This window comes from Saprolegnia diclina, assembly GCF_000281045.1.
Source record: "Saprolegnia diclina VS20 unplaced genomic scaffold supercont1.29, whole genome shotgun sequence".
Lineage (NCBI taxonomy): Eukaryota > Oomycota > Saprolegniomycetes > Saprolegniales > Saprolegniaceae > Saprolegnia > Saprolegnia diclina.
Genome location: NW_008246096.1, coordinates 201,535 through 221,952, shown reverse-complemented (window position 1 = coordinate 221,952; position 20,418 = coordinate 201,535). Strand labels below are relative to the sequence as shown.

The 20,418-nt window shown below is 60.2% G+C and overlaps 9 protein-coding genes across 9 annotated transcripts; 4 read left to right on the top strand and 5 right to left on the bottom strand.

The window, feature by feature from the left end:
- Nucleotides 1-137: 137 nt before the first annotated feature.
- Nucleotides 138-3,203, top strand: SDRG_09154 (polyribonucleotide nucleotidyltransferase; the record flags this gene model as incomplete). Its single annotated transcript, XM_008615069.1, has 11 exons — nucleotides 138-564; nucleotides 617-803; nucleotides 850-1,184; nucleotides 1,240-1,598; nucleotides 1,646-1,776; nucleotides 1,825-2,019; nucleotides 2,076-2,122; nucleotides 2,170-2,402; nucleotides 2,452-2,672; nucleotides 2,721-2,946; nucleotides 2,994-3,203. 11 exons carry the CDS (start codon nucleotides 138-140, stop codon nucleotides 3,201-3,203), a joined length of 2,571 nt encoding a protein of 856 aa, XP_008613291.1.
- SDRG_09153 (hypothetical protein) lies at nucleotides 3,190-4,396 on the bottom strand. The gene has a single exon (XM_008615068.1). The coding sequence runs from the start codon at nucleotides 4,280-4,282 to the stop codon at nucleotides 3,224-3,226; it is 1,059 nt and encodes a 352-aa protein (XP_008613290.1). The 5' UTR covers nucleotides 4,283-4,396; the 3' UTR covers nucleotides 3,190-3,223.
- An 801-nt stretch (nucleotides 4,397-5,197) lies between these two features.
- On the top strand, nucleotides 5,198-8,527 carry SDRG_09152 (hypothetical protein). Its single transcript, XM_008615067.1, has 7 exons — nucleotides 5,198-5,547; nucleotides 5,594-5,812; nucleotides 5,864-6,008; nucleotides 6,063-7,552; nucleotides 7,609-7,716; nucleotides 7,767-8,019; nucleotides 8,063-8,527. The coding sequence occupies exons 1-7, from the start codon at nucleotides 5,237-5,239 to the stop codon at nucleotides 8,456-8,458; spliced, it is 2,922 nt and encodes a 973-aa protein (XP_008613289.1). The 5' UTR covers nucleotides 5,198-5,236; the 3' UTR covers nucleotides 8,459-8,527.
- Nucleotides 8,528-8,684: 157 nt separating this feature from the next.
- On the bottom strand, nucleotides 8,685-9,287 carry SDRG_09151 (hypothetical protein; the record flags this gene model as incomplete). The annotated part of the gene is made up of 2 exons (XM_008615066.1): nucleotides 8,685-9,145; nucleotides 9,197-9,287. The coding sequence occupies 2 exons, from the start codon at nucleotides 9,285-9,287 to the stop codon at nucleotides 8,685-8,687; spliced, it is 552 nt and encodes a 183-aa protein (XP_008613288.1).
- Nucleotides 9,288-9,354: 67 nt separating this feature from the next.
- SDRG_09150 (hypothetical protein) lies at nucleotides 9,355-10,353 on the bottom strand (the record flags this gene model as incomplete). Its single annotated transcript, XM_008615065.1, has 2 exons — nucleotides 9,355-9,673; nucleotides 9,740-10,353. The coding sequence occupies 2 exons, from the start codon at nucleotides 10,351-10,353 to the stop codon at nucleotides 9,355-9,357; spliced, it is 933 nt and encodes a 310-aa protein (XP_008613287.1).
- Nucleotides 10,354-11,413: 1,060 nt separating this feature from the next.
- On the bottom strand, nucleotides 11,414-12,929 carry SDRG_09149 (hypothetical protein; the record flags this gene model as incomplete). Its single annotated transcript, XM_008615064.1, has 6 exons — nucleotides 11,414-12,166; nucleotides 12,213-12,300; nucleotides 12,351-12,407; nucleotides 12,457-12,641; nucleotides 12,689-12,739; nucleotides 12,786-12,929. The coding sequence occupies 6 exons, from the start codon at nucleotides 12,927-12,929 to the stop codon at nucleotides 11,414-11,416; spliced, it is 1,278 nt and encodes a 425-aa protein (XP_008613286.1).
- A 543-nt stretch (nucleotides 12,930-13,472) lies between these two features.
- On the top strand, nucleotides 13,473-14,199 carry SDRG_09148 (hypothetical protein). The gene is made up of 2 exons (XM_008615063.1): nucleotides 13,473-13,874; nucleotides 13,923-14,199. The coding sequence occupies exons 1-2, from the start codon at nucleotides 13,489-13,491 to the stop codon at nucleotides 14,101-14,103; spliced, it is 567 nt and encodes a 188-aa protein (XP_008613285.1). The 5' UTR covers nucleotides 13,473-13,488; the 3' UTR covers nucleotides 14,104-14,199.
- Nucleotides 14,200-14,428: 229 nt separating this feature from the next.
- SDRG_09147 (hypothetical protein) lies at nucleotides 14,429-19,064 on the top strand (the record flags this gene model as incomplete). Its single annotated transcript, XM_008615062.1, has 11 exons — nucleotides 14,429-15,052; nucleotides 15,093-16,235; nucleotides 16,290-16,508; nucleotides 16,552-17,148; nucleotides 17,190-17,666; nucleotides 17,720-17,848; nucleotides 17,892-17,993; nucleotides 18,042-18,176; nucleotides 18,218-18,327; nucleotides 18,371-18,458; nucleotides 18,510-19,064. The coding sequence occupies 11 exons, from the start codon at nucleotides 14,429-14,431 to the stop codon at nucleotides 19,062-19,064; spliced, it is 4,179 nt and encodes a 1,392-aa protein (XP_008613284.1).
- A 123-nt stretch (nucleotides 19,065-19,187) lies between these two features.
- Nucleotides 19,188-20,320, bottom strand: SDRG_09146 (hypothetical protein; the record flags this gene model as incomplete). Its single annotated transcript, XM_008615061.1, has 2 exons — nucleotides 19,188-19,718; nucleotides 19,772-20,320. 2 exons carry the CDS (start codon nucleotides 20,318-20,320, stop codon nucleotides 19,188-19,190), a joined length of 1,080 nt encoding a protein of 359 aa, XP_008613283.1.
- Between the last annotated feature and the right edge of the window lie 98 nt (nucleotides 20,321-20,418).

Sequence of the window (20,418 nt, the reverse complement as noted above, 5' to 3'; positions counted from 1 at the left end):
GTGGGATGCGTGTTTCAGCCAATGGAAACGCAGCGTGGCGATAGCTCGCAGGAAACCAACCACACTACATCAGCGTTTGGTACGTCCGAGCGCATGGCGCATGGACCTCATCGAGGCTGTAGGTCGACAGAAGAAGCATGCTCTCTGTCTCGAGTCGGCGCTCTCTTGCGCTCGCCAAGCAGCTCCAGCCGCGCGCGCTGGCTGGCCGCAGCAAGGTCTTTGAACAGCACCAGCGCACGTTCTTTGGCCTCGGCGACTTCTTCAAGTCGCTCGTTGGCAACGACGAGCCGAAGAAGAAGCAGCTGGAAGCGCCCAAGGAGCCCAAGGCCAAGGCGCCCAAGGCGCCCAAGATCGATGTTGTCGCCGAGCCTGTCTACGTGCCCCGCCCGCAATTGCCGGTGCAGTACGCGGTCGGCAAGTATGCAACCCTTGCCGATGGCAGCGTCATGGCCCGCTGGGGCGACTCGATGCTTTTGACGACGGTCGTGAGCGAAATGTCGGCCAACCACGAGAAGGACTTTCTCCCGCTCATGGTCGACTACCGCGAAAAGTACTCGGCGACAGGTGCAACATGCCGCCACGGACCGGTGCTCACCTCTCTCCTCCTTCTCTCTAGGTACGATCCCCGGTGGCGTCAAGCGCCGCGAGATGATGGGCACCGACGCCGAGATCCTCAAGAGCCGCATCGTCGATCGCATCGTGCGCCCGCTCTTCCCCAAGGGCTACTGCAACGAGACGCAAATCATTGCGACTGTCCAGTCGTACGACATTGACCACGACCCGGTCGTGCTTGCTGTCAACAGGTATGACGCATCTCTCCCAACGATGCGCAACTCATTGAGATGGCAGTGCGTCGGCGGCGCTCACCACGTCCAACATTCCGTGGAACGGTCCCATCGGCTGCGTCCGCGTCTGCAACGTCGATGGCCGCCTCGTGTGCAACCCGACGGCCGACGAGAAGGCGCGTGCGACGCTCGACGTGCTGTATGCGGCGACGTCGACGCGCACCGTCATGATTGAAGCCGAGGGCCTCGAGATCTCAGAGGCCGCGATGCAAGACGCGCTCCGCTTCGCCCACGAGCACGTGCAACCCATCATCGCCGAGCAGCAGGCGCTGCCTGCCAAGGCCAAGCGCACGTTCACGCCGTTGGTTGTGCCGGACGATCTCGCCGCGGTGGCGCAAGGTCCTTCTTCATTCTCTATTCAAGCAGTCAACTCAATACGATCTGTCACCTGTAGCGCTCCTGCCCGAGCTGCAGACGCGCTTGTCGAGCCTGCAAGCACCGACGACCAAGTCGCAGCGCCAAGTGCTCGAGAACGACTGCTACTACTTTGTCAAGCAACAGCTCTACAAGACGCACGCCGAGCTCCTCCTTGCCAACAAGCCGCTCTTCACGATGGTGTCGCACGACCTCGTGCAAGGTGCGCTGCGCGCCAACCTGCTCCAGGGCAAACGCGTCGACGGCCGGAACGCCGAACAAGTGCGGCCGCTCAGCATGGAGACGGGCCTCCTCCCGCTCGTGCACGGGTCGTCGGTCTTCTCGCGTGGTGACACGCAGGCGCTGTGCACCGTGACGCTGGGCCACGTCGACCAAGGCGTACGTTTCCTTGAGACCGCGACTGGTAGCATGACCACGGGTTGTAGCTCAAGGTGCGGTCGGCGATTCGCGACAACGACGACTATGAGCTCAAGAACGCGATGCTGCACTACGAGTTCCCGCCGTACTGCGTCAACGAAACCGGCAAGATCGGCGGCATCAACCGCCGCATGCTTGGGTACGTGGCATGACAGACCGTGCAATGACCAATCACGTGGGTGCGTAGCCACGGTGCTTTGGCGGAGAAGGCGGTTGTGCCGCTCTTGCCGTCGGTGCTGGACTTTCCGTTTACGATCCGCATGACGTCCGAGACGATGGGCTCGGACGGCTCGTCGTCAATGGCGAGCGTCTGCGGCGTCTCGATGGCGCTCCTCGATGCCGGCGTTCCGATCAAGTCGCCCGTGGCTGGCATCTCTGTCGGGTACGTTGACTGCCATTCGCTAGGATGACACAAGTGACGTCATTGGTGTCCTCTAGTCTTGTCACGCCGGGAGACCTCTATGACGGCCAGGCGCCGATCGACGGTATAATGCTCGTCGAATGCGTCAGCGAAGCGTCATGCATGGCGTAGAATACACGCTACTGACGGACATCCTCGGCAGCGAAGACCACTATGGTGACATGGACTTCAAGATTGCGGGCTCCAAAGACGGCATTACGGCCATCCAGCTCGACGTCAAGCTGCCCGGCGTGCCCCTTGACATTCTGTGCGAAGGCATTTCCAAGGCCAAGGTTGCCCGCATGGACATCCTGTCGCAAATGAACAACGTGCTTGCCGAGGCGCGGCCCATCAAACCGGTCAAGGTACGCCTTGTCTTGCCTACAGCTGACAATATGAACCACATATATACAGGTGGCGTCGTCGACGATCGTGCACATTGATCCGGCGATGCGCGGCGCGCTCATTGGCACGGGCGGCAGCAACATTCGCGAGATCGAAGCGGCGACTAGCTGCACAATTTCGTGCAAGGACTCGGACGGGCTCGTCGAGATCTTTGGCAAGGGCGACGACAACATTGAGCTCGCCAAGGCCATGATTGCCGAGTCGACGTTCATGTTCCGTCGCGGCCAGCGGTACAACACCCGCTAGCCATTGTCGGTTGACTTATACGTGGCATGTAGCGTCGAGGTCGTGGTGCAGACCATCATGGACTTTGGCTGCGTCGTCGTGCCCAAGTTTGCGTACGGCAAAGACTCGGCCAACGGCAAGGCCAAGCAAGGCTTTATCCACATCTCGGAGATGGCACACTCGCCCGTGCGCAAGGTCTCGGACGTGCTCATGACGGGCCAGACCCTTGATGCGTGGTGCATATTCGCCGAGAAGGATTCGGCCAAGCTCTCGATCAAGGTAGCTGATTGCGCGATGACGGCGTTGCTGATGAACGCATGGTGTAGGCGCTGTTGCACCCCGTGACGGGCGCGACCCTCGGCGACGCGGAAGCTATGCAGTTCACCAAGGAGCGCGAAGACGAGCGCCGCAAGCAGCGGGCGGCGTCGGGTTTCACGCCCAACAGCCCGCGCAGCACGCACGCCAACCCGTCCGCGCGCCGTCCCCGCCACAACTCGCCTCGCCACTCGAACAACAGCAGCAGCAGCAGCAACTAATAATCTTTGGATTGTATCGACTAGTGCCGGAGTCGGTCGGCGTCTTTGGGCGTCACCAGTGGCCCGTAGAGCCCACTGCTCGAGTGCCGATCGTCGGCTTCGAGGTTGTCGAGAGGGGCGGGCGCGACGCGGAGGTTGCTCTCCGTTGCATCGATCATTTCTTGGAGCTTGCGTTGGAACCAGGCGATGAAGCAGACACCGACGACGACGGCCGTGACGCCAAAGGCAGCACCGAGCACGATGACCGCTGTGCCAACGGCGCCGGTCGCATTGGGCTGGGACACTGGCATCGGCGGCGCGACGATCGTGTCGGTCGGACGCATGGTGGCGGGTGCGAGCGTCGTCGGAAGCACCACCGGCACTGTTGGGTCGTGCAGGTTGGCGAGCCACGCGTCCATGAGCGACGACGGCGCGGGGTTGCACCAGAGCCCGGTTTTTGCGGTCGTAGCATCGAGGCCCACGCACGGCACGACGAGGCCGCTCGGTCGATTGGGCGCGGGACACATGCCGTACGAGGCGCTCGGCCACGGCGACGTGTGAATCGCAAACAGCGTCTGCGTGTCGGTGTGGACCATAAATACTTGCGGCGTCGGCACCGTGAGCGGCCCGAGGTCGTCTTGGGCCCACGCGATCGAGGCACCGTTCGCGAGTGGCGCCTGCGTCGCGCATGTCCACTCCAAGTCGACGACGCCCGACGACGCCTGGCGAAAGTAGGTCGTCGTCGTTGCATTCCTCGCGCTCGATGCGCAGACGACGGTGGCGCCACCAAACTGGGGCCGGCGCACAGCGATCGACGCCATGCTACGCCCGGTCGTGTTCGCGCACCGCGTTTGCACTTGGACGTAGGCCGTCGCGCCTGCAGTACTGCGAACGTACCCGGCATCCCAGAGCAGCGCGCGCTTGGCAAGCGATGGCAGCGACGACCAGGCGAGCGGTATCGCAGCGAGGCGCGTGGTCACGGCGGTGGGCGGCGATGCGGGCAGATCGCTGATCTGCGTATCAACAACGTCTGCCTCGTAGAGGTCGTAGAGCCTGCGGACGTAGTCGGCCGACTCGAGCCACGCAGTCGACGACGCCATGCTGGTCGAGCGCAATGTATATCGCTCGCTGGCGATTGCACGCAGCGCGCTTAATTAAATTACGCACAGCAACCTTGTAATTTATATGGCGTTTTGAACCGAAAACAATCCAGTAGCCACCACGTTGGTCACGGTCGGCGTATCCGGATGTGACACACCGTATTCTTCCTTGCAATTTACGGGAAATTGAACAAAGATCGCGCAATTGCCTTAATCAGTATGTGGGACAAATAGCAGGCGGCGGAGGACTGAGCCAACAGGCTTGGCGGCCAAGGGTGCAGAGCAGAGGTCTTGTCACGATCGCACTTTCTGCCGCACCAGCTTTTGTGCACAAGGCCGACGCAGCGCCATGGTGCTCCATGGAGTCAAAATTGCAGCAGCAATACTATGGTTGATCCCACGACGAACTTAACCTGGTTCCCAGTCCCATCATCTTCAGATCTCCATCTCAATTGTACAGCAACAAGGTACCGAGGTACGCTGGATGCGGCGTCACCATTTGATGCCAACCCATGTTCGGATGGCCGGTTCAAGCTCGCTTCGCCGGTCGCTTCTGTCTATACGATGCTAGCAACAACGAGGCGACGACCGACGACCAGCGTACTTTTCAAGGCAACTCGGTGCAAGCTACTTGCAGCGCTAGATGCACTTTTCTGGTGGACAGGACCTTCGCCACTTTCGTATCAGATGCGGAGGGTGGAATGTCATGGTGGGCAAAGTTGCTGGTGGAATGTGCTTCGGAGAAGCGCGCGCAGAAATTCACCACAGCGCTGGCTCCTCTCGTCCGTGCAAATAGGATATGAGGTAGTGCTCGTTCCGCTTGCCTCTTGCAGGCGTCTGCTATACGGGCCACGTGGTGCGCGTATCCGGATGGTCATCAGGAATTTTTTGAATTGTACCGTACAAAAGGCTGGGCGAACAACAGAGACAGTGAAACTCATTTCCGCCTTTTCAATGTCGCGCCGCAACTATGCGCCGCCCGCCCGCGGAGGCAGCGGGCCGCGGCCCAACATGAACCCGGCCAACATGGGCCCGCCGCCGCAGATGCCGATGCAGCAAGGCTCGGGCCGCAACCTGCGCGCGCCGCCGCCGCGCCAGGTGCAGCAGCAAGGGTCGTTCGATCGTGACAGCGACGACGACATGTATATGCAGCACGGCGCCAACGGCGTCCTCGGCGTGCCTGTCTGGCAAGACTCAGCCGCATACGAACATGGCTCGTACCTCCAGGAGAACACGCCGCCGTCCCAGCGCATTCAGTATCCCGGGTACACACGCTCGCCTGTCTGACGTATGCCTTACATCCTGACGTAGGCCCCAAGGAGGCGGCATGATGCCACCGCCCGGCGGAATGATGCAGCCGCAGTTTGCGCCCGCGCCTGTGCGCATGCTCAACGCCGCAGCGTCGCAGAACCAGTGGAACCAGCAGATGCAGGTGATGCGGGACAGCAACGTGGGCCAGGCTGTGCCCGCGTCGACACCCGAAGCCTTTCGTATCATCGCGTCGGGCGTCACGGCCGAAACCGAAGCTCGGTACGCGCCCATCTCGACATCGTAGATCTGATCGGTGGCGTCGTTTCGTAGGTACCAAAGCGCCGTCAATGACTTTTTAGCGGGTGGCGAGATGCTTGCGCTCGTCTCGGAGCGCGAAGCCGACCCGCACATTCGGTCGCTCCTCAACACCAAAGCGATCCAGGTCCTCGAGTGGTCCAAGAAGCTCCACGATTGGGTACCTCCATGTCATGACAGCATGGCGTCACCTCATCGACGCCCTCCTCTCTAGTACCAACAGGGCATGCGCGGGTCCGTGCCGCGGCGCTTTGTCGGCAAGCTCGGCGTCAACGTCGTCAACCGCCTCGGCGCATGCGCTGGGCGCATCGACGCGGGCTCGACATCGGAGCTTCGCACCATGTACTACACGCCGGCGGCCAACAAGGTCGTGTCCGAGTTTACCAAAGACGGGTACCGGCTGCAGTGCATTGAGGAAGGCCGGACGCCGCAGCTCATGGTCGTCATCACCATGTACAACGAAGACCAAGTCGAAATGTACTCGACGCTCAAGAAGGTCGCCAACAACATTGCGCACATCAAGTCGCAAAAGCTGCCGGGCTACGAAGGCGACGACGCATGGAAGAACATTCTCGTCGTCATCGTCTCGGACGGCCGGACCAAAGCCAACAAAGGGACACTAGCCTTCCTTCGGGACGTGGGCGCGTTCGACGAAGACGTCATGAACATCATGATGGTCGGCGTCGACGTTATGTGCCACGTGTTTGAGTTTTGCGTCCAGCTCAAGAAGGCCAAGACGATCGAAGCGTCTGCGAGCAGCTCGGAGCGGTATCCGCCGACGCAGGTTGTGTTTGCGCTCAAGGAGCACAACGGCGGGAAGCTCAACTCGCACGAGTGGTACTTCAACGCGTTCGCGGAGCAGATCCAGCCCGAGTATACCGTGCTCTTGGATGTCGGTACGATGCCGACGGCGAAGGCCTTTTACCTCCTCCTCTGCGCAATGGAGATCGACCCGCAGATTGGCGGCACGTGCGGCGAGATTGCAGTCGACAAGCCGATTCCACACCTCTGCAACTGGGTCATTGCCGCGCAGCATTTCGAGTACAAGATCTCCAACGTCATGGACAAGTCGCTCGAGTCGGTGTTTGGCTTCATCTCGGTGCTGCCCGGTGCGTTCTCGGCGTACCGCTACAAGGCGATTCGAGGCGCGCCGCTCGAAGCGTACTTCAAGAGCTTGACAACCCCGATGAACGAGCTCGGGCCGTTCCAGGGCAACATGTACCTCGCCGAAGATCGCATCTTGTGCTTTGAGCTCCTCGCGCGCCGCAACTGCCGCTGGACGATGCAGTACGTCAAGGACGCGATCGCGCGCACGGACGTACCGACGGATCTGGTCGCGCTCATTGGCCAGCGCCGGCGCTGGCTCAACGGGTCGTTCTTCGCGCTCGTCTACACGATTTTGAACTGGGGCCGCGTCTACACCGAGTCGAACCACTCGTACATCCGCAAGCTCTTTCTGTGCATCCAGTACGCCTACATGACGGCCAACGTCGCGCTCTCGTGGGTCCTTCCGGCCAACTTTTTCCTCGTCACGTACTTTCTTGTGATTGTCGGCTTCAAGTCCAACAACTGGGGGTACATTCCTACGTCGGGCATTCCCGACAAGACCAAGGACATTATTGTCCAAGTGTTTTCGCTCTTGTACGGCACGTCGTTTTTGATCCAGCTCGTCGCGGGCCTCGGCAACAAGCCCAAGCACATCAAGTACACGGCCATTGGCGATGTGCACATGTCTCATGGTCCTTTGTCTGTACGATTAGGGGCGTGTACCGCTTGACGGCAGTCTTTTACGCGCTTGTGATGCTGCTCACGTCTGTGATTGCGTTTGGCTTTATCATGAAGCCGTGGATCGACAGTCTTCGCTCTGGGTTCGTTCAATCACTATAAGTCGACGGCCGAATTTACATATGGGCGATAGCATGCCGTTTGCTACGATGGTGACAAGCTTTGAGATCAAGGACATTGCAGCGTTTGTGGCGTCCGTCGGCGTCTTCTTCCTCGCGTCCTGCTTGCACTGCGAGATGCACCACATTGCCATGTCGTTCATCCAGTACATGTGTCTCCTCCCGACGTTCGTCAACATCCTCAACACGTACTCGTTCTGCAACTTGCACGACTTGAGCTGGGGCACGAAAGGGCTCGAGAGCTCGGATGGCCACGGCCCCAAGGCGGTACGACAGCAACCATGTCTCGTGCTCTCTAATTAGGGTGTAGGGCGGCGGTGGCAACTACAAGGACGCGGCCGAGGCCAAGAAGGCCGAGGAAGCGCGCAAGAAGAAGGAAGGCGAGATCAAGGACAAGATGGAAGGCGACTTTCAGTACTTTCGGTCCAAGCTGCTTATTTTCTGGCTCCTCTCGCAGATGGGCTTTGCGTATTTGATCATCTCGTTCGACTCGGTGAACGGGCAAGAGGGCGCCAACTACCTCAAGTTTCTCTTCTACATCGTCGCGGGCTTCAACCTCTTTCGGCTCTTTGGCTCGACCTACTTTTTGCTCATCGAAGCGCGCATTTGCGTCGAAAAGATGTGCATCCGCGGGACGATGCGCGACCGCCTCAACGCCAAGAAGAAGAAGCAGGCGATCCGCGCGGCCCAGACGCAGCACGTCTAGTCCTCGTCGTCTCTCGATGTCCTTTTGCTTTATATCTCTTCAATATCATGCGTCGTGTTGTGCTCCATACGATACCTAACCCTCGGTCGACTCGAGGAATTGAACTCGCGAGGCATCAAACACTCCCGTGCATATATGCCATGACTATGAGCTTATTACTCAGCTCTTATGGCCCAAGGATACGTACACTATTCTTGATGGACCCTAGAGGTTTTTTTCTCGGAGCTTAGGGCACTAGGTACAGGTACACGGGCGACGTGCCCGTCGCCGAGAGGAACGCGACCGTGGTCGCCGTGGCCACTGGCGTCCAGTCGGCGATCGGAAAGACGTACGTGACGACGCGCGTGCCGGGCTTGCACTTTGCGCGCAGGAGCGACGCAATACTCTTGTGCGGCAGGAAGAAGAGCGTGATGACGCTCACGCTGCTCAAATCGACGTCGACCCAGTCGCTCCAGAGGAAGAGCGTCGCCGGCGTGCAGCGCGGGTCCTTTTGCGCGTGCCGGATCAGCGCGTCATCGATGTCGACGCCAATCGCTTTTGCAACGCCAAACGGCGGCGCGACAGCGGCAAAGACGATGCGGCCGTCGCCGCTGCCAATGTCGAGGAGCGTGTCGGTCGGGCCGGCTTTGGCCAGCGCCAACATGGTGGCCGCGGCGTCGGGCTTGCATGGCAGATACGGCGACCACGCTACGCAGCATGGTTCTATCAAATGCGATGGCGATCGTCGCGACTACGTACGGAGATCCTTCTGCACGCGCGTGACGTGGAGTTTGCGCGCTCGCTGGCCCCGAAACAGCGCTTGGAAGCGTGCGAGGCCGTCCATCGACATCGCTCAAGACGAAGACGAAGAAGAAGAGAAATGCGTGTCGACGGTCGTTGCGATTAAGATTGCGTCGTTACAAGCGAGGCGTCGCGGGCGTCGCAAAGGCAAACTCGCCGCCGTCGAGCACGATCGCGTCACGCTCGACGACGCGCGTCTGGAAGGCCACGTGGCCGGGCGACGTGAGCCACATGCGCGTCTCGAGCGTCTCGCCCGGAAACGTCGGCTTGGAGAACCGAACGCTCATCTTGCGGAAGCTAGCACTCTCGTTGTGGCCGTACGCCTGCAGGAGCGCGCGCGCCGCGACACCCATCGTGCACAAACCATGCAAAATGGGCTGCGGAAAGCCCGCCGAGGCAGCAAAGTCCGGATCAATATGGAGCGGGTTGTAGTCGCTACACACAGCAGCATCGGCATCATGAGCCTACGCGCACGAGAACGCAGTCAAGAAGACGACGTACCCCGAGAGACGGTAGAGCTGCGCCTGGGCAGGCGACGTGGGCAGCGTGAGGACGATGTCGGGGGTGCGCACAGGCATGCTTGGGCGGCGCGGTGGCGTGCGGCCTTGACCTTGAAAGGAGGCGTCCAGGCCGCGGTAGAACGAACCCATGACGAGCGTCGTGAGCGGCTCGCCTGCCTCGTCGACGATCTTGAACTCGGTTTCCATGAGCGCGCCCGACTTGCCTTTCGGGTGGAAGGAGAGCACGCGGCGGTGGCACGTGACGCGCCCGCCCGTGGCTGGCAATGGGCGGTGGACCTCGATGCTCTGCTCGCCGTGGAGTGTCATGCCGGGGTTGAAGTCGGGCATGCCGTTCGGGATCGTCGACATGCTCGGTGGCGGAAAGTCCACAACGTCGTGCGCGTCGCCCTTGAAGAGGAGCACGACCGGGTACAGCGGAAACGCCGCAAAGCGCGCGTCCAGCTCCGAGGTGAAGTGCAGGTCCGTGCTCGCCTGCTCCGGCGTCTTGTAGTAGCTGCAGCCAATGCCGAGCGCGTACGTGATGAGGTCGCGCGCCGTGTACGTCGCCGGGAACGCGTCGCGGCTGGCCAAGATGTCACCGACGTTCGCCGCCATGTCCAAAGTCAAACTGACCGACAGAGCTGAGTTTGCCCGACCTCGACAGACGCGCGCGATTGGCCAAAAACCAGCCAATCACAAGTACGTTCCAGTTGCGATCTTCAACCTGGTCCTGTGCTAGAACACGGCCAACCCGGCCACGCAGCGACGCTGCAACGAGTGGCAGGAGGGCGCGAGGTCGAGCTCGAGAAGGAATCGACTCGCTTGGTCAGCGGCGCGCCGATGGAGGGCTGCATGCTCTGGCAAGCGCAGGACGAAGCACGTGATGATGAAATCGACCAACGCAACCAATCAAGAAGCCCCGATCGTCTTCAATATGATGCCGTCGACACGATCAAGTTGAGGCGAACGAGATGCAGACAATGTAAGCGTAGTTGGAACGAGTGATGTCAAGCAATTGTAAAGATATGGTGGACTTGCTAATGCGCTTGTGAGGCGTGGTCGGTACGTCAAGCGCGGAGGGCTACCTGATGTGGGATTGTGCGAGGGACAAGGTAGCGCACACCAAGGGTCGTCTCAAGAGCGTTGAGCAACTCGTCAAGCGTTGGCACTTCAGCGCGACGGGCCAAGTGCTGGACAGTCAGTCGTGTGATAGTAGCTGCCTTGACCGGGAAATTTCGCCAGCGGAAGACGCGATTGTTACGTTCGAGCCAAAGACAAAGCGTCTAAGATCGGCCAAAGGGCATGAATGGCTGCTGCAGGCAACGTAGCTAGTCCTACGTACAAGCCCATTGAGTTGTTTATTGTCTTGAAGCACCCAATTGTCCAACATGTCTGCTTGGACTACATACGAACCAAGGCGTTTTGACGAGGTATTCGCATCAGCATCGACGAATATAAGTCATCGCACAGACTAGCGCAAGACCAATCCTGTGTTAATGAGTGGTTGTGCTCTTGGTGCTACGATGTCAGCGATGCGCAGACAGTGATGGGGGCACAGCAAAGGCGAACGCCGAGCAGAGTTTAGTGTCAACCTCGACGTACGCTTGCGGCCAGGGTTTCCCTGCCTCGTTAAGCCCTTGAAGAAGACCAAATGAAAGAGAAATGGAGTATTTGTCTATCGACGACTGCTGCGCTTGCCGACGTGGAAGGCCGTCATGAGGTCTTCGACTTCGTCGACATCTTCGACGTACTCGTTGAGGCTGTTGGTTTGCACGTGGGGCTGGTACGAGCCGTACGTCTCGAAATGCACGGGCTGCGACGAAAAGACGGGCGGCGGCAGCACCAAGTGCGCGAGCGACGCCTCTTGGTGCATCAGCTCGGTCTCGCCACAGCCACAAGAGCAGAGCGGCATATCCCACTCCCTCCCTTGATCGACCGACTCGTACGTCTCCTGGATAAAGTCCATGATGGCCTCCGGGTCCTCGATGACGCCGACGAGTCGATGGAACTCGTCGTCGGTCATGCTCTTGTCTTTGAACGAGTCGAAGATTGACATCATTTCCGTCGGCGCGCGCGTCGTGACGGCCGATGCAAACTGATCGCTCATCATGAGATCTTGGAACACTTCCCAGTCTTCGGCTTTGAGGCTTGAGAAGCTCAAGAGACTGTCGTGCGTCCGGAAGCTTTCGAGCAGCGACGACGCTCGGCGCGCAAGCACCTGCTGCGACTCGCCGTCGTCCTCGTCGTCAAAGACGCTCTGGACATCCGTGACCGCTTCGGGCGACTCGATCGTTGGCGTGGGTGCCGCCACCGGCTTTGGCGGCGACGTAGGGGGCGCCATGAGCGGTGGCCGACCTGGCTTGGCCTTAGACTTGGCGTGCGGATTCAGCACCTTCCAGCGCATCTTGACCGAGTCCTCGGTGCGGCCCTACGTCGTTCGTTGATCCACCGAATCTAGTTGGCGACGACCGTACCGGCAGCAACTCTGCGATTTGCGTCCATCGGTTGCCGAGTTCTTGGTACGCGTTCATCAAGACAACGTCCTCCTCCGACTTATACGGGCTAAAGGTCCATACATTTGTCAGTGCATCGCAGAAACTAATGAATCGTACCCCTTGTTGATGGTAGGGTCCAAATGGTTCTTCCAGCGCTCACGGCATTGCTTGGCTCTACCAGCAGCAGCTTGTTAGGATACCAAAGGAGAGGGCAGTCTCGTACGTGCGACCCGGGATCTGCTTGGAGATGTCCGACCATTGCACCGACGGCACGTCGCGCACAAGCTTGATGAGCGCGTCATCTTCGTCAAAAGACCAATGGCCCTTGACAAGGCCCGGCTTGAGCACCTTGTTCCAGCGCTGGAGGCACTGCGCGTGGTTGCGGCCTGGCACCATGCTGGCAATGGCCTGCGGCAATGTCGTTAGAGACCATGCGTTCAAGTCGTAGCAGGTACCTTCCAGTTCTTGGTGCCATACTTTTCGATGCCCCGATTCAGTTGCTCGTCCTACGACTCGTGGTGCGTCGGGCACCGAGGACAAGCACTGTCGTACCTGCTCGCGCGTCCAGCGGGAGACCGTGGGCACGCTCTCTTCGCTGTCTGGCTCTTGGCGCGGGCGCTGCTCGCTGCTAGCGGACGGCAGCTCGTCGCAAGCGAGCTCTGCCGGACGACTGCGCTTCGCCGTGCTCATGACCATGGGCGAAGTCAAATTGGTTTGACATCCCTCGTCGGGTCGAAATATCCGGATACGAGGTATAAGACGCGGCCGCATGGAATTGCCTACACTTGTTTTCACTATATCAGTCCGGCGCCACGCTATCATCCGGATAACCGGCTGGATTGTTTTCAGGCTGCCACGCTACTGCGGCCACCGATCGCTCTGCTGCTCAAGCAGCTTGATGGTCAAGTAGAGTTGCGATACCGGGTATCGAACCCTGGTCTACCCGGTTGTGAGCAAGCGCTACGTCCGCAGACCAAAACGCACCAACTAGTTACTTTGCCACTCTTCTTGACCAACTTGTTGACCGTGCTATTGGCAGCGTGCGATGGCCACTGGAGCTCATGGAGCTCCAGCCGCCGCACTCAGACGGTCGCTCTTCCTAGCTCCTTTATTTCGCTCTGACGGAAGCTAGCCGGCCAACGTCTCCTGCCAGTTGACAGATGCAATCGCAGGAGTTGAAGTTCACGGTGGTCATGTTATTAACGTGTCAAGATACAGCTAAGAACAAGATGGGATCAAACGGGAAAAGACGAAGATGCTTGGTCTCCGCCACAAGATGCTTCTGCAGCGACGCAGCTTCCATGCGTCGGCCGCGCGATCGCTCCTCGTTCGGTCGCTCGATGGGCTACTCGCGGATGGCAAGGTCACGAATGTCGACAGCGTCGAGTCCCGGCGGTACTTGACCCGCGACGACGGTCTCGGCTTCTCGCTCCAGCACGAAATCATCTCCAAGGGCACGCCACTGCGCTTGCACATGAAGAACCACGTCCAAGCTATGTACGTCATCCTGGGCGAAGGCTCGCTCGAGATCCATAGCGCGGTGCACCACAGCCATGCGCTCTCGCCCGGCACGTGCATTGCGATCGATGAGCAAGAGGACTTTTCCATTGTCGCGTCGAGCGCTGAGCTCCATGTGCTCAGGTATCATGACACGCGACCTTGTAGAGGATCATTTTAATCGCCAACTAGTGTGACCAACCCGCCGCTTGTGGGCGACGAAGGGCCCGACAGCGACCGCGTGATCCCAGCCATCGATACCCAAGGCAACGCGTATGCTGAGTACTCGCAGGCTATCGTCGACCGACTCTTCCGCCCGCCCACATCGCTCAAGGGTGGCAGCGCACCCATGAAGGACCACCCTCTCTTTTAACTCGTTAACATGCTCGACATGGAGCCCTTCTTGGCATGGCCAAGTGCACCTGTAGCTCCTACAGTACTCATCTCTGGCGCCCTCGTCGTACCTTGAGGTGTGCTGTCGCGGCCAAATGGAGCATATCGCCTTGGCCACCGCTTGATGCATCCATGGAGCAAGCCGATACAGGCGAGCTGCAGCAGCCGTGGTCAACACACACGTCCGTGACCCTTCGCAAGCGACACGATCTTTGACACTGCACCGCTCTATCGTGCATACAAAGTCCGAGTCTGTCCTTTGGCGTTACCTTTTGACGGCGCAACAGGCAGCACCGCCGGGCAGCATGTCGTCGGATGCAGCGCCGACCGACACCGACCTCGAGGACAAGGCCATGGCGCGCAAGGTGCACAAGCGGCTCCTTGAGTGCCAGGAGCAGCAGCACCAAGGACGACTCGATGCGATCCTCGAGCTACGCGCCAACAGCGAAAAGGCGTACGCGGGCATGGTCGGGCAGAATGAGAAGCGCAACGCCGAGGCCGACGTGCTGGCCGCGGCGCAAGCGCGCGAGTTCCAAGAGCTCCTCGCCTCCGGCAAGAACCCGTACGAAGTGTTTCGGGCGCGCGAGATCGAAGCGCGGACCGCCGCCAAGCTCGCGCGCCAGCAGCGCAAGATTCGCGCCACCGAGATGCACATTGCCAACAGCATGGTGCGGGAGGCCGCGCGCAACCAGCGGCGCGGCGAAGTCGAGAAGCGCCACGTCGAGTACGTGCAAAAGTACCAGAAGGAGCTCGGGCGCAAAGCTGTCGAAGACCGAACTCGCAACTACATGCTCTCGCGCGTCGGCGCCGAGCTCGTCGACCCCACGGGCCGGACCTTCCGGATCGACCCGTCCCAAGTCACGACCATGAAGGACTACTCGTTTGGGATGGGCAAGTGCACCAACAAGACGCGCGAGCAGCGGGACAAGGTGCCCACCGTCCTTGCTGACATGCCATGACCTTGGCTAGGTCATCGATGCCATCGCAGCCAAGCCCGAGCACGCCAACGTTCAAGTCAACCCGCGCTGGATCCCGAAAAGCAAGCACAACGTGTCGGCGGCACTCTCGAGCACGCCGTCGACGGACGGTCTGCTCCTCCCGCCCATCTCGCAACCTCCAGGAAAAGAGCTACAGCAGCTCAACGGTCTTGTCGACGACTCCAGCCCGGCGCTGCCATCGCTCACAGCCGCATCCTCCCACCATAGTAGCACCAGTAGTAGTACCAAGAAGGGCTTTGGCGTGCCCAAGCGCAGCAAGCTCGAAGAGGCCATGCGACAGCGCGCGCTCGCCAAACAAAAAGACAACTTGATCGAAAAGCAAATCGTGTGGCGAAGAGAGTTCACGGGCCGCGCCTTCCTGGCCGACCCGCCCGAGGTTTGGTTCCAAGACTTTGACGTCGGGACGCCCCAAGCCCGGTCCTTTACGCTCACAAACGTCAGCAACACGTTCAACCACTTCAAGCTCCTCCCGCTGCCCGACGACGTGCGCGACTTTTTCGACGTTGCGTACGAAAAGCCAGGGCGCATGTCGGCCGGCATGACCTGCCGCGTGCACGTGACGTTCCTCCCGCGTCTCAACGCCGACCTCGAGACGCACATCCCGGCGGTCGCTAAAACCGGGTACTTTGCCATTCCGCTGCGCTGCTCGGCGAAGCGCAGTGTCCCGGAGCTCAGCACGAGCCAGATCGAGTTTACGAACGTGGTCGTGGGCGAGTGCGCCAAGCACGTCGTGACGCTACGCAACGCCGGCGCACTTCCCACGGTCTTTCGCGTTGTGGCAGCGACCGACGCTGAGGCGTTAGCCTGGACCGACACCAGCGCGACGCATGACATTGACGAGGCCGACGCGGTGGATCCGAGTGGCGTCACGTCCGAAGCCGCGCTCTTGGCGTTCGCGACGTCCTTTGGCCAGTTTCAACGAAGCGTCACGGTGGCACCGCCCATCGTAGCCAGTACGGACGGGCACGTCGCCCCGTACGCGAGCTGCAGCATCCACTTTGCCTTTTCGCCCCACGAGCCTATGGCCGCGTTTACGCAAGCGTTCCAAGTGACGTTTGATGACGCGCCAGAAGTGCCGCCGCTCGACATTCGCGTGCGGGCCCAAGCCGCGGAGGTAATCGTATCAACCGATCAAGTTGAAACAACGTGCAATGTATGCCATGTGCAGGTCCCGCTGTACGTCGAGACGCCCATCATGGACTTCAAGTGCTGCGTGTACGACAAGTTGTACCGCGGAAAGCTCCTCTTGCGCAACCGGGGCAAGGTGCCCCTCAAGTGCCAGCTCAAAGTGCCCAAGTACCTCAAAGAAGCGCTCGAGTTTGTGCCCCACTTTGGCTACGTGCAAGGGTGTTCGCCTGGCGCCGAACCCGGGCGGTTTGAGATTCAAGTACAACCCTCGTTACAATGTATTGGATCTAATCTGGCGCTAGATCAAGTTTCGGCCGACGCAGAGTCTCTGGACAGCCATTATCGCCCACAAGTTTGGCCTCGAGCATCTCGGCGTCATGGCCATCCCACTCCAAGTGCTCGTACCGGACCAAGTGCTGCCCGTGTACTTTGTCTTGCGTGCGCAGCTCACTTCAGGCGATCTCGAGTTCTCCTCGCCCACGATTCTCTTTGGCGCGTGCGCGACGACCCAGAGCGTCGCACAGCGCGTGCGCATCACCAATAGGTCGATGCTGCCGCAGAAGTTTGGGTTTGTGCACTTGCCACCCGAGGTGCGCGTCGAGCCCAGTGACGGCTTCGGGACGCTCTTACCGTACGAAGCTGTTGACGCCACGATCGTCTTTAGCCCGAGTGCCGCCACCGAGTTCCGGACGTCGCTCACGTGCGCGTCGAGCATGAACCGCACGTATTCGCTGCCATGTATTGGCACGGGCGTCGCTCCGGCACTGCGCTTCTCCGAGACCGTCGTGACGCTCGGCGCGATCCCGATTGGACAGTTTGTCGTGCACAGCCTTGTGTGTATCAACTCGTCAAGTAGCGACCAGCGCCTCGAGATCGACTTGCCAGCAGCTGTGGCCAAGGTAGCTAGAGTCATCGAGTAGCCGCATTAGACGAGTTGTAGGTGCTACGAATACGACCGCTTGTTGCGACCGTGCCAGCGTACGGCTCGGTGCGCATTGAAGTCGAGTTTCGACCAATGACGTGGGACGACCTCGAGCCGGCCGACAACGTCATCGTGACGAAGTCATTCTGCGAGGCCGTGGCGGATACATTCCAACCAGAGACGGCCGAGGACTCTAGGCCAGCGACGTCCAACGACACCACGAGTAAAGAGACCAACGAAGACGTGACGCCGAATGACGAGCTGGACGACGACAATGACGTTATGGCACCTGGACCCATTGCGCTGTTGGCGCCGACAGAGCCGCGGAGCGTGCATGCAACCTGCACGCTTGTGTGCTTTGCCGAAGACACTAGAAACAAGGTCGACCGCGTCGCCCTGCAGAGCCTTCGCCTTCAATTGTCGATCGTCGAGCGAGAGCTGATCGCCAAGCCCGAGAAGCTTTCGTTTGGCCAAGTGGCCGTCGGACAGTCGAGCGTACGTTATACTACCCCAACAACACACGTGGCAGCTCCGAATGCACGAATTAGGTGCTCAAACTCCAAGTTGTCAACGACGGCCCCGAAGATTTGGAGTTGCACGTGCTCGCACTGCACTGCATGGGTCCGTTCTCGGTTGTCAACGCGCTGCGGTGCGTCAGCGCTGGGGGCGGCGTTGCGGTACCATCGCTCTGCCGCATGATCGATTGCGTTACGGCCCTAGAACCTCTTTGTCGAGTTCACGCCGTCGGCACCGCTCATCTTTCACGAAGACTTGACGCTCACAACGGCGCGAGGACATCTCCGCGTGCCGCTCCACGGCGAGGTGCATCGCTCGACTCTCAACGAATGAGTCACAGAGTCAAGTACGTAGGGTGTTAGCCCCATCTTGCAAATCACGCCCGTGGACGGCGACATCCATTTCAAGCCCGTGTTGGCGCGCGAAAAAGGCTTCACCGAGTTTACCCTGCTCAACTCGAGCCAGTTTCCGCTCAAGTACATCATCAAGGTACGTTTGCCAAATCGTCGATGGCTGAGTCGCATGCGCAGGCGATCGAGGTGCTGCACCCCAACTACAACCAAACGAGCGTGTTTTCGTGCACGCCCAACGAAGCCGTGATCCCACCGGGCGAGACCCAGGTCGTCCGCAGTGTTTTCAGGTACGTCCTTCGATCGTGGTACCTACGGTAACGGGCGTTGTAGCCCCGACCACGAGCGGCCGATCGAGTATACGACCAAGTTTCGCATCGATGTGCCCAACCAAACAGAAGACCACGTCATTACCCTGCGTGTACGTCACCGCCTTTCAAAGTCCATGGGATACCAGCAGGATTTGTGATAGGGCCGCTGCTGGGAGGCCCAAACGTACCTCTTACCTCCGGCGGCGGGCGACGAGCCGGCGGTGCCCGAAGACATTTTCGAGCTGCCGCAGCACGTGCCACTCCCAACGTTCTGCGCTGACTTTGTCAAGAAGCCGCCACGTGTCTTGCAGGTTGTGTTTGATACGGAGCCGACGACCAAGAACGTCGTCATTGGCAGCATTGGGCCTCAGGACGAGAGGGACCACGGGCACAGCGTCGGATCCGCCTTCTCAGACGGCAAGGCGAGCGCAGCAGCGACGTTTGAGGTGACGATCGACGGCGCGACGGGCCTCGCCGAGAAGCACCGCAAGTACTTTGCGATCGAGCCGCTCAAAGGGAGCGTGTCGCCTGGCCACGAAGCCACGATCGCCGTCCACTTCAACCCGAAAGGCGACGACCACGACGGCGGCAACCAGCTGCGCATTCTACATTGGATTCGCGTCTCGGCCAAGGTCACGGTCAAAGGCGGCTTCATGCCGCTGGGCGCGACAGAGCTCGTCGTCCACCTTCTCCTCAAGGCGCGAGTCCTCACGTGATCGGTCTCTATACCGAGCAACGCGTCGTTGGTTTGTGCATAATACACCACGAGGAGCGACGACAAGGCCGGCGACAAGGTGACGTGCAGGTACGAGTAGTATAATAACACGAAGACGACACGTCTACAGATGGTTGAGCGGGTTGTTGGCCATCTCGGTCGAGAGAAAGGCTTCGTCCATCGCACTCTCGTGGCCTGTGCGCGGCCGTTTTGGCCGCGGCTGGCGGGCGCCCGTGCTCGTCGTCGTCGAATTGGAGGTGGCCGTCGCGGTGTAGGGCCGGTCGTACGGAGCCGGCGCCATGAGCATAGAGGACGGCGGCAACTGCACTGGGAGCGGGTTGGTGAGCGAGTGTTCGAACGCGACAAGGTTGAGCGAGAAGAGCTTGAAGCGGTGCGGGTCGTTGATAACTTTGGACACGATCTGGTTGAAGCGCTGGTGGACTTCGAGGTACCGGCTCTCTTGCTCCGACTCTTGCAGCGTCGGCACCGAGCGCGGCGGCATTGCGCGCAGCTCGGACCGCACCTGCGACGTGCTGGCAGCGTCGTCGGCGGTCGCTGGACGGGCGGCGTGGTCCTTAGTTTTTTTCACAATGCGCCGGAGCAGGTCAGGCGTGTAGTCTTTGCCAGGGTACGTGGCCTGCATGCGCGAGCGGATCTACCGGATGGCGGTGTGAGTGTACATGCAGGACGCATAAGGTATCGTCGTACCTCGGGGATTGAAAGGTCTTGGAGCGCCATGGCCTGGATTTGGTCGAGCTCGGCTTCGTAGAGCTGGCTCTCGCGGTGGATCGCCGAGCTGCTCGCCGCCTCTTCGCCAATCTCGTGCGAGTGCATGGAGCAGTAGCGCTCGGTCTTGATGACGTACTTGAGCAGCGTCCGGTCAAACGTAAACGTTATCCGCCACGAGCACTTTTTCGTGCTGTCGTCCGGACACACCTTGTAGCTGCAGTAAAAGCTACCGCGGTGCACGACCTTGATGAGCGGCGACTTGACGCGGAAGAGCTCGAGCGCCAGCGTCGATGAGAAGAGGTGCGTGCTGCGCGCGAGCGTGAACCCATGGTCAAGGCTGTGCACTTTGAGCCGGTTCTCGAGGTCGGCAAACGTATCAAACTGGTCGCCGGGCACGGGAAAGCACGAGCCCGGTGTCGGGCAGACGTCGCCGTGGTGGCTGTGTCCGGCGTGCGCGGCGAGGTCGACGTCCACGGGGCCGGCCTCGTACAGCTCCCGCGGAGGGCTATCGCCGATGCCACCGTTCATTATTTCCGCTCTTTGTGCCAGCCCGCATCCGGAATTCGTGTCCGGATAATATCGGTGGGCTCTCACATCCATGAGGCGTGGACAGATTGTCGATTTTT

Excerpts from the sequence above, each read along its gene's own strand:
- SDRG_09148 (XM_008615063.1), top strand. The coding sequence starts at position 13,489 with ATGCTTGGTCTCCGCCACAAGATGCTTCTGCAGCGACGCAGCTTCCAT. Across the intron at positions 13,875-13,922 it reads GCTGAGCTCCATGTGCTCAG|TGTGACCAACCCGCCGCTTG; the intron begins GTATCATGACAC and ends ATCGCCAACTAG.
- SDRG_09152 (XM_008615067.1), top strand. The coding sequence starts at position 5,237 with ATGTCGCGCCGCAACTATGCGCCGCCCGCCCGCGGAGGCAGCGGGCCG. Across the intron at positions 5,813-5,863 it reads ACGGCCGAAACCGAAGCTCG|GTACCAAAGCGCCGTCAATG; the intron begins GTACGCGCCCAT and ends GTCGTTTCGTAG. Across the intron at positions 6,009-6,062 it reads CCAAGAAGCTCCACGATTGG|TACCAACAGGGCATGCGCGG; the intron begins GTACCTCCATGT and ends CCTCCTCTCTAG.
- SDRG_09153 (XM_008615068.1), bottom strand. The coding sequence starts at position 4,282 with ATGGCGTCGTCGACTGCGTGGCTCGAGTCGGCCGACTACGTCCGCAGG.